The following is an 11,106-nucleotide window of genomic DNA, read 5'->3' as shown; positions in this document are numbered from 1 at the left end:
TGGCCTGTCATTGTGTGCTTCTGCGTAGCAGCCATGCTCTTCTTTGATGGTCTCCCATCCAAGCACTAACTGTGGCTGACACTGCTGAGCTTCCAAAGTCTGACAAGATTGGGCTATGATAAGATTTCATTTACTGCTAGAATTTTTTCTCTCTCAGTGCATAGGAGGCGACGCTAAACGTTAATGTGCTCCAAATATTCAAAATCAAAATGTTCTAGGCCTGGTACACTGTTGGTACTCAACTCTACCCAAACTTTAGCACAACTCTGCAGTCCCTGTAGACATGGTAGGACTAGTGTGGCCCTAGGGTTACTAACCTCCAGGTGGACCCTGGAGTTCTCCTGAAATGTACAACTGATCTCCAGACGGGACCAGTTCTCCGATAGGAAACGGCATCTTCGGGGGGTGGATTCTATAGCAATCAACTCCTTGCTGAGCTCGCTCCTCTCCTAAACTTGGCCATTCCCCATGCGCTGCCTTTAAACCTCCAGAAATTTCCCACACCAGAGTTGGCAAGTCTATGTGGCACTGATTCACCACATTTAAAAAGGTTTTATGAAAATCTGCATTTTTTAATTTAGGACAGGACAGCTTCCATTTAAGGAATGAGGGTTTGTTTGTTTTTTAGAAGAGAGAATGTCTCACTAAAAAAAGTCATTGGGGGACTGGTTCATAACACACACCCCTTCACCACACACACACACACACACACAGTAGGATTCCAAATTCAATCTGCTCTACCTTCCCAGTTCAAGATCCTCCCTCCCTCCCTCCCTCCCTCCCTCCCTCCGTTCAGGGTGGATCATCCTTATTGCCCTCGCCGCACTTAAATGATCCTGGAAGAAATTTCTCTTTAGCTTCTATCACTGTGAGCCAGATGAAAAGTCATTTATTTGAGGAACCTGAATTCTTCAAGCTTTACAAATACAGCTGTTAGACTTTTTATTATCTCTGACACGTTAACAATTCACAGACAATCAAATATAGAGATGCTTAGTTCCAGCTAAATTTCTGCCAGTCCAGAGAAAAACACGGATTCTCTATTCACTGTTTTGAAGCTTGGATGGGAATCAGGGCAGCCCCATCTAGCCAGGAAGACTGGCTGCAGCCCTCTGAGTGAGCCTCGCCCATGACAGAGCTGTGAGTTCGCAGAGGGAAAACAGATAATTAAACATTTAGCAAGTAGCACAATATGAGGACACGGCTATAAATCTATTTGTGGATATATTGCAAAGAAAAGCAGAAGCTTAATTTCTTTAGAAAACATGTCTAAAAGATCGGGGTTGTTCAGAGAATCTCAGTTCGCTTCATTTCCCCCCTCCAAAATGCAATAACACCCACGTCCTCCTTTTTTTTAATTTAGGGACCCTCCCCACTGCCACACTACCATGTGGATTAGAGGCTTGATTCATCACATCAGATTACAGAACTAGGGTTTCATTTAACCCCCTGGGTGCCATGATGCAGAACTGCACTATTAACCTCTAAAAAAACCCAAAACCCCTCTCTTTCCCAGCTCTGAAAGACAATCCTTGCCCAATAGCCAAAATCAGAATGCTTCAGTTTCTGCTTTTCAAATGTCTGTGTTACTGGAGCTCCTATTTTAAAGAAAATAGAAATCGGGATATCATTTGGATGCTTCCCTGTTGCGTTAATTCCTTATCCCCCCCCCCCATCATAGAAATTTAACGGTCCATCTTACGTAATAGATGAGGTCTGCGCACACACTGCGAACATGCAAAGAGAAATGCAGGGACCATGGCTGGAGGCCAATGGGAGGAAACAAAGCAGCAGCAAAGGAAAGCAGCTAGGGTTTGTTTTTGCTTTTCAGCCAGAGTCTGTAGCTGCAACTTTAATAAGCATCTAGAGCTGCAAGAATTAGGAGAGGAAGCTTTTTAAGGGTGTGGAGATAAGCAAGCACTCTCATCTGCTGAATATTGACTCTGCTGTTAAGGTTACAGCAAGGGAGGCAGTCTGAAAAACTGATAAGCTTAAAAGCCACTAGACTGGCTGCAACAGAGGAGCTCCAGGTCAGACTGATCCATCAAATACACTTTATCCATCCTCCTGGCTCTATGCAATGGGGGGCCCTGAATATATCATACAAAGGTCTTGTCTCTCCTTGTGCCTGGCATGGTCCCGTTGACCAGACATGCTCTGAACGTTTTGTGCTTGAAACAATTCCAGGGGGATGTGAACCTACTTCACATTGGGACCAGGGGGCATGGGCAGAGGGGGCTTAACCCTTCCTCTCCTCTGAACTGTTTTCCTGACCTGAAATGGCCCTGGGGAAATGCTCTTGGCCCTGTTGGAGAAGCACATGATGTAGCCCATCAGTTCACCTAAGTGTCCCAAATCCAGCAAACAGGGGCTTCCATCAGCTATTTCAAGTTGGGCAAATGAAAATTGTCCAGTAAGAAAAGCTTAACTTCCCTCTCCTGTTGTGCCAAGGCCCCAAGGTAGGGTGGTGGTGGTGGAAAAGAAGAACAGGAGGAGATAATGAAATATCAAGACCTACAAACAGAAAACCTCTGGGAAAAGAAAGTTGCCACTGTGCCAGTTGTCACTGGAGCCCTTGAAGCAGTGCCTAGAAGTCTGAAGAAATACCTGGACATTCTGGTCATTGAGCAAATAACACCATCTCAGTTCCAGAAGTCAGTGTTGCAGCAGGAATCATGTGAAGACACATCTGCAATTCCCAAGAACTTGGCTAGATCTCGAATTGCAGAACACCATCTACTAGTCAGATATCTGACTGTGGCCATCATCATCATATCTTCCTCAGGCAGGGAATAGTTTGGAATATACATTAATCCATTAAGTGCCAATATCAATAGTGAACATATCAAGTTGCCTTAAGCTGAGTCAGACCTCTGATCTGCTAGCTCACTAGTGTCTACTTTGATCAGTAGCAGCTTTCCAGGGTCTCAGGCAGAGAAGGATCATTCCCAGCCTGGGTTACCTGACATCCTTTAACTGGAGTTACCAAGGACTGAAACTGTGACATTCTGTGTGCAAGGCAAGGCATGTTCCACTGAACCGCTGTCCCTCCTCAAGCACAAGGCTCAGATGATATTGCGGTTATCCTGCCAGAAACCAATGACAGATGCAAATAGACAGGTGCTAGAGAAGCAAACCCATCCTACAGAGGGTTCAGTATGCTGTCTGGATTCTCAGCTCTGTATTCATCAACCAGTCTGTGGGCAGGTTTGGTGTAGTGCTTAAGTGCACAGACTCTAAACTGGGAGAACTGGGTTTAATTCCCCGCTCCTCCACATGCAGTTGCTGGGGTAACCTTGGGTCAGTCACAAGTTGTCTCAGAGCTGTTCTCACAAGAGCAGTTCTGAAAGAGCTCTCTCATCCCCACCTGCCTCACAGGGTGTTTGTTGTGGGGAGGGGAAGGGAAAGCAGATTGTAAGGTGCTCTGAGACTCCTTCAGGTAGTGAAGGATGGGGTATAAATCCAATCTCTTCTTCTCTTCTCAGGTGACATTGTACACTTTAGCTGCTATACCAGTCACTTAAGCACTGGTGATGGGGTTGTTACCAATCATCCCTAAGGTGGAGATAATTCCTAAGAAGAAAGTGAGAACCTGCCAGTGAATAACTAAGGCTCATCTTGTATAACATGAGGGCAGATGCATGTGACTGACTGACTCCCAGGCAAATGCTTCAAAAATAGAATGTAGACGCTCTTGAATAAAAGCCAGCAGGGAGGGGCTGTGATATATTTGCATCTCAAAACATTGCCCAGCAAAAACCTGGTAGTAAGAATATAAGAACACAAGAAAAGCCCTGCTGGACTGGACCAATAGTCCATCTAGTCCAGCATCCTGTCTCACACAGTGACCGACATCGGGGCATAGAAGCCAAGGCCTTCCCCTGATGCTGCCTCCTGGCTCTGGGATTCAGAGGCTTAGTGTCTCTGAATGTGGAGGTTCCCCCCAGTCACCATGGCTAGTAGCCTCCATGAATCTATCTAATCCCCTTTAGAAGTTGTTTATTCCTGTGGCCATCACTACATCCTCTGGCAGCAAATTCCACATTTTAATCCCTCTCTGTGTAAAGTAGTATTTACTTTTGTCCGTCCTGAATAGTAAAGCCGTGTTTTTACCTTCTCTTCACCTCCACCCTATATTTATTTAACATGTAGAAAAGAGCAAGAGTCTAGCAGCACTGTTGTACACACAGTTTATATGTGACACTGTTATGCACTCAGCACTCTGTCTGCCTTAGTAGACTAACCTTAGTGGACTCAGTTAGCACCTATGACATATACAGATATACAGATATGTTAAGTGCCATTGATGATTCTAATTACAGAGGTAGAAATCAATTATGAATATATATATTTAGGTATTCACTTTGGTTCGATGCTTAAATGCATTCTGGGAAAAATACTAAATGCTGACAGGCAGTAACTGATTGCTTATGACCTTGCTCGTGATGGCTAGCTGTGACTGCGCATGTTTCTGATGTCAGCTCGCTTGCGTTAGATGGAGAACATACTGCATGATGTACCCATATCTGCAGGGGTCGTTTCGTAGAAAAAGAGCTAGGGGAACTCATTAGCATAACTCATTAGCATATGCCACACCCCCTGACATCACCGGAAGTGTGTCATAAGGCCACACCCCCTGACATCACCGGAAGTGTGTCATAAGGCCACACCCACCACTCAGTTAGTCTTAGTCTTAAAGGTTAGTCTTAAAGGTGCTATTTGTTAGTCTTAAAGGTGCTATTTGAACTCTTGGACTATTTTTCAGCAACAGACTAACACAGCTAATTCCTCTGAATCTAAACCCACCACTCAGGCTCCACCTCCAAAATCCATCCGGGACCCGGCAGTGGACCTGCAAGGCCAGCGGGAGTGTGAGGAAGCCCCGCCAAGGCCCTCCCTAGCCCCAGGCAGGCAGGGGTGGGGAGAGGCGGGGAGGAAGCAACTTACCCTCCCTCTTCTCCTGTCTCCTCCTGGCTGGATGAGGGCCGGAAGCGGGGCGGCCAGAAGCAGGGGGCGGGGCTTTGTCGTGTGCCCCGCCCCCTGCACCTCACCCGGAGGAACCGCGATCCCCCCGAATCGACCTCTGCATATCTGTTACATTAGATACTTTTTGGAACTTCACAGCCTGAGAAGAAGGCCTATTGTTTAGCTGTAGGAGGTACATTTTTGCCAGTGAAAATCCAACCCACAGGTTCAGGCCCAATCAGAATGGTGTGACGGATATATGACAAAGTGATGGAACCAGTAGTTCTGATTTATTTGCAAAGCGTCATAGTGGGTTTAAAACCCCATGTCTCCTATTGTAACCTTAGGGAGGGCTGTGGGTATTTGAGGATTCAAAACCTTGTTGTACCTGTATTTTCCCTCCTTTATTAATAAAGTTTTGAGCCTGGATTCTACTCTACAGGACTGTGCCGAGTGCTTTCTCAAATTGGGCTGGGGAAGCACAACCCGTGACAGAGTTTCTGTCTTACACACCTGTCCTTCTTTTACCATCCTGCTAGCCAGCAAAAGACTCTGTTACCTCTGAGTCAGTGTAAAGACCCCATTACGAAAAACTTTGATACACAATTTGAGGTGTGCAAATTCTGGGGTGTAAGGCATTTTGCTCTGTGTCCCATTAGGGCAACTTTTGTGCGGCCCCCAACAGGAAATACAGCGGGTACAAGGGTTGTCCGAGGCTAGGAAAAGGGAGCGGGATCTTAAGCCCCCTCTTTCCACATTCTGTTTTTAAGATCGCTGCATTACAGGCTGATGTCAAATATCAGGTTTTGTGTTTTTTAAAGATTACACAAATGTGTACATTTCTTTTCTTTGTTCTTATGGAAGAAAACTGACATCAATCAGTTTCGTGCTGCTGTGATGCCGTCTTTCTCTATGCTTGTTTGGAAGTTGTTTGGAGAAGATTCATTTAGAACGGTGCGGAGGCGCAATGACAGTGGAGCCGCCATGGGAGGGCAATAAATATATGCAGACATGCACAAGTATGCTAGCATTGTTGAGGTGCAAAACCGAAAGCAAATGTAGACAGCTTTTTTGAAGACCAAGTCAGAAGGCTCGGATACCGGTAGGAAAGACAAATGCAGATTCGACCATCGAAACAGGGTGCAACAAGAAGGAAGGCTAAACATTCAGCCTCCAGCTGTTATCTTAAAAAGAGCCTGCCCTAAAAGGACCAGGTCTCTTCCTACAGTGTGGAGATCTCCTGTCCCTGGTCCCTGGCTGCTGACATGTGGCAGCAGGAGAAATTGGGCCCAAACCAGTCACATAACCAGAAGTAATATCATGCATCACAAGGACACTTGAGTAACCCCCCCACAAAAAATAAACCTCTATGGTAAAACCATAGAGTTTGGTGGGCTTGCTAGAGCATCCCCAATGAAGTGTGATGTCACCTCTGTGTATATGAACGGAAGTGATGTTGTGGTATCACACATCATGTGACACGGCATAATGTACAGCCCCACCCATAAGCTCCCAGGACGGGGGAGGGGGGAGATGCTCTTGACTGGCAACCCTAGCCTGTCTTACTATAGGAAATAAACTTAATTATATAGATATCAATATGTTTGTGTTTTGTTTTTTTATGAGACCAACAATTATCTTTGCTGGTTACATCATAAATTCTAATGGCCTGGCATTATTTCATCATCATCATATCATTTAATGTTAAGAGTATGTTTTCTTTATTTACATGGAATATGGAGCCACTGTAGAATATCTTCCTTACTCCAATGAAAAGTCATCACTTATTTATTTTTATTTCATACATGTGTATCCCATTGTCCCATTAACCTCATTTTGTGACAATGCAAAGACTGCAAATGGGGAAGTGGGGAAAGAGAAATGCATTTGGCTTTTCAATAATATAACATCTTGGGTAATATATTCATTTTAAAGACTGAACTTCTTTCCACCCATGAGAATTTCAGATCAGTCTATTTAGAAAGGTCTAACAATGTCCTGAAGAACCTTCCCAAGAGTACACCCAGGAGCACCTGCACTCCATTTACTGGGCCGTAGACTTCAGTGGAGGGATCTGCATTTATTCTCCTGTTCATCCTGCAAATTGGACCAGCAAACATGTAGCTTGGTTCCTTCTGTCTCACCCTTCCTCCCACAGGAGACTGATTGGAGGGCAGGATGGGGAAGACATTCCTTCGGCCAATAGCACTAATAAATACTTACTGGCTGTGTTCAAGTTCCTTTGTTCAGAATCCTGCTAACCTGAGATCCAAACCCCACTCCAGATGCAAAGATGCCATGGGCTGAAGGTGTGCTGCACTTTGCCTGTGAATCCAGTAACTTTTTTTGCCCATGTTAAAGGAAGGCTGAACATTAAGCCACCAGTTGTGTCTTTAAAAGGTCCTGCCTTATTATAGGAAGTAAACTTCATTAAAGAAAAATCCATTGTGGATTTTTACAATTCCACAATGTGTATTTCATATTTCTCCCTGTTCTAGCAACTATATATATATATATTTCTCTCTCTCTCTCCTCTAGTGGCCTGGCATAATTTCATCATCATATGCTTTGATGGAAGGATATGGTCTCTTGTAGAACATCTTCCTTCATCCAGTGTAAGATTCATCACTGAGCAGAAAAAAACACTGGAGTTATTTCTTTGTTTAGTGCATTTGTATCCCAGTGTCTATCATCTCATTTTGCCACAATACAAAGACTGTGAATGGGGAAGGGAGAAGACAGACATGACTTTGGCTTTTTACTAAAATAACACCCTGACCCATAGATTCGTTTTAATTACTGAATTTCTCCCCACCCATAAATTTTAGATCAGTTCATTTAGTAAGGCCTAGCAATGTCCCTTTCCACTTTGTCATGAATACATCAAGTGGCTGTATCTCATTCCTGAGGATCCATGCACAAAGATATTTAACTGAGTTGTCTATCAATGAAAAGAACAGGAAGAGAACTATGGGGATATGTATGTTTTCAGTGTGGGGCTAGTTCATACATCATCTCACTGCAGCTGTCTGTCATGTGAGGAGCATGAAAGCGCTGGTCATTTTCACTCCTTGTCCTGCCACACATATTACATGTTGGAAGACAGCAAAGCCACTTTAGATTTGGAGATCCTGCTGAGGGAAAATGGCTGGTCCAAGTAAGTGAGTGAGAAAGCATTATCCAGGAAAACAGGATAGCCACAGTTAAATGGTGTTTAAAGAGAATGCAGTCCCTTTAGACACCACTCTGGGTGCAGCTGCAGCTTCATGAACAAATTTAAAGGTGACACCTTTAAATACTTTCGGCTCCATTATGGCCTATGGGGACCAGGGTTCCCTCTAAACTGAGTCAGTGTGAGCTAGCTCACAGTTTTTCCGGCTCACACATTTTTTGTCTCCGCTCAGGAAAGATGGCCCCAGAGCAAACTAATTCATGCAGCAGCCAGATCACTCGCTCACAACTTTAATGCCAGGAGCTCACAAAGTAGCATTTTTGCTCACAAGACTCCGCGGCTTAGAGGGAGCCCCCCCCCCCCAATTGGGGACTATTATAGTCAATCATCCCCATAGGCTATAATGGGGAATCTATCCATGGTTATGTGGGGGTTGTTTTTTGAAGTAGAGGTGCCAAATTTTCAGCATAGCTTCTGGTGCTTCTATTCAAAAAGCCTCCCAAGTTTCAAAAATATTGGACCAGGGGATCCAATTCTATGGGCCCCCAATACCCCCATCCTCCATTATTTTCAATGAGGAAAAAATAGCAAAAAAGCTGAGACTGATGTCAAACCAGAGAGTTTCTGCAGTAAAAACTGAAGGGGGGAGGGGCATTTTTGCAGAACCAGTACATGCACCACTCTGGACCCACACTGGTTCTGCTGGGCTTGGGGAAAAACCTCACAAACCTTCAGTTTCTACTGAAAAAACTCTCTGGTTTGACATCAATTCTTGCTTTTTGTTTTTGCTGGGTTTTTCCCCACCATTGGGAACAATGGAGGATGGGGACACCTTCTCTGGGGGACCATAGAATTGGACCCCCAGTCCAATCTTTTTGAAATTTGGGGGGATTATTGAGGAGAGGCACAAGAAATTTTGGTGCCCCTACCTCAAAGTACAGACCCACAAGACCCCTGAATATCCCCAGATAGATTCCTCATTGACTATAATGGTCCCATAAGCTAAAATGGAGCCACAAAAAATGGGATTTCCAGGGAAACCCCAAATCCAAATACCATACCAATATAGAAATTTGGGTTTTTTTCAGGAATCTCGAATTTTGGGGGGTGCAATATATCCAAATTCAAAAATCCTGAATTTTTGTGTGTGCACACTCCTACTAACAAGCTTCTTTGTGTTGTGAGATACGGAATCAGACAGCCCTAAAAAAGGAGTAATCATGGCAGCTTGTATGTTCTCTATAATTCAACAGATATAATTGCTCATAAAGCTATGCCACCAAAAAGGTGCATAAGCAAGAATACGTTCACCACACACAAAAAAGTTTGCATTACATAGCGTTACAGGAACTACAAGGCAAGCCGTTATATAATGCTATGTAATCGCATAAGATAGATCTCGCTCTTTCTGAACATCAGCTAGATTGACAACAACAGAGAGGCTTCATCTGTGTGACCTTAGTGTGACAGGAAACAGAAGGCGAATGTGTTGATCCAAAGCAGGGAAGGGTTGGCCAGAAGCATAGTAATGCCTGAACCGAATGTTTCCTTGTCATCCTTGTTAAAGTCGGACTGAGATGCGGCATTTTCTAAGCGGCTACTGGCGATAACTGCAGCTTCCTCTTCCACATTGTCCATCTTGGGATCGGCTGTCTTAGATTTCCATGGTTCGCTATTATGATGGCTCCGGGAACCTCCTCCAGCAACGCCCAACACCAGCCAGTACTGCTCTGTGCACATCTTGTGGACCACTTGTTTCACAACCCTCTCCTCCATTTCATCGACCGTTTGATTCCCGGTGGGCTCAAGAAACTTCTCCAGTGTAATGTTCATGCAGTCTCCCACAAAGACATCCTGCAAAACAGGTTGGCTGTACTCCAGATAGTAAACTCGGTCCGAATAATTATTGCGATTCTCATACCACCACTGTTCGTCATCGGTGTTGTTAAATTGGAAACTCATATTTGACATGGGACTGCCTAAGAGGGGGCCAACAATTGCTCCCCTTGGGGCAACTGTAACCGTTTCTTTTGCCACTTGCGGCATCTCAAGCTTGGGTGTCTTAGGTTTCCATGGTTCAGTATTATAACGGCTCCAACTACCTCCCTCTGCAGCACCCGACACCATGCGGTACTGCTCAGTGCACATCTCATGTACCACTCGAGTCACTACAGTGGTTTCGATCTCATCTCCTGTTTGGTTTCCAGTGGGCTCGATATACTCTCGCACAGTGATATTGACGCAGTCTCTCACAAACACATCCCTCACAACCGGCTGATTGTACTGTGGGTAATAAACTTGATCGGGATAACGATTTCGGTTTTCATACCACCACCGTTCCTCAGCAGGGTTGTGAAAACGAAAACGCAAGTTAGACATGGCATTGCCTAAGAGGTAGCCGCCCACAGCTCCTGCAGCAGCTCCTGCAACAGCTGCTCCCACCAGATGCTTCGTCTTGGGCTTCTTGGGTTTCCATGGCTTAGTGTCATGATGGCCCCAGCTGTCTCCTCCTGTACGGCTGGGAAAGCCAGGATTTATGGGATAACCAGGATGCTGTGGTGGCTGACCAGGATATTGTGGCCGGTGACCAGGGTATGGTGGGGGGTGACCAGGGTATGGTGGGGGTTGACCAGGGTATGGTGGGGGTTGACCAGGGTATGGTGGGGGGTGACCAGGATATGGTGGGGGGGGAGCAGGGCAGGGTTGTGTGGATAGTTGTGGTTTTGTGGGGGGTAAGCGGGATTTTGTGGGGGAAATTGTGGGGGGTGAGCAGGGTTTTGTGGGTAGCCAGGGTTTTGAGGGGGGTATGCAGGGTTTTGTGGATGGTTCTGCGGGTAACCTGGGTTTTGTGGGGAATTGGGGTTTTGTGGTGGGTAAGCAGGGTTTTGTGGGTAGTGCTGGGGAGGATGAGCTGGGTTTTGTGGGAAGTTGGGGTTTTGTGGGGGGTACTGAGGGGGGTGAGCAGGGTT

The 11,106-nt window shown here is 45.4% G+C and overlaps 1 protein-coding gene across 1 annotated transcript in view; it reads right to left on the bottom strand.

The window, feature by feature from the left end:
• Positions 1-9,360: 9,360 nt before the first annotated feature.
• Positions 9,361-11,106, bottom strand: part of LOC107108352 — a 17,508-nt gene continuing 15,762 nt past the window's right edge. Inside the window, exons 3-4 of the mRNA XM_015408779.1 lie at positions 10,837-11,100; positions 9,361-10,786 (exon numbers count right to left, since the gene is read on the bottom strand). Of these exons, the coding sequence (XP_015264265.1) occupies positions 9,596-10,786; positions 10,837-11,100 (1,455 nt within the window). The 3' untranslated portion in view covers positions 9,361-9,595. The remainder of the gene's footprint in view (positions 10,787-10,836; positions 11,101-11,106) is intronic.

Source organism: Gekko japonicus, unplaced genomic scaffold (genome assembly GCF_001447785.1).
Source record: "Gekko japonicus isolate JY-2015 unplaced genomic scaffold, Gekko_japonicus_V1.1 scaffold3025, whole genome shotgun sequence".
Taxonomy (NCBI): Eukaryota; Metazoa; Chordata; class Lepidosauria; order Squamata; family Gekkonidae; genus Gekko; species Gekko japonicus.
This window is presented reverse-complemented; position numbering and strand designations above follow the sequence as displayed.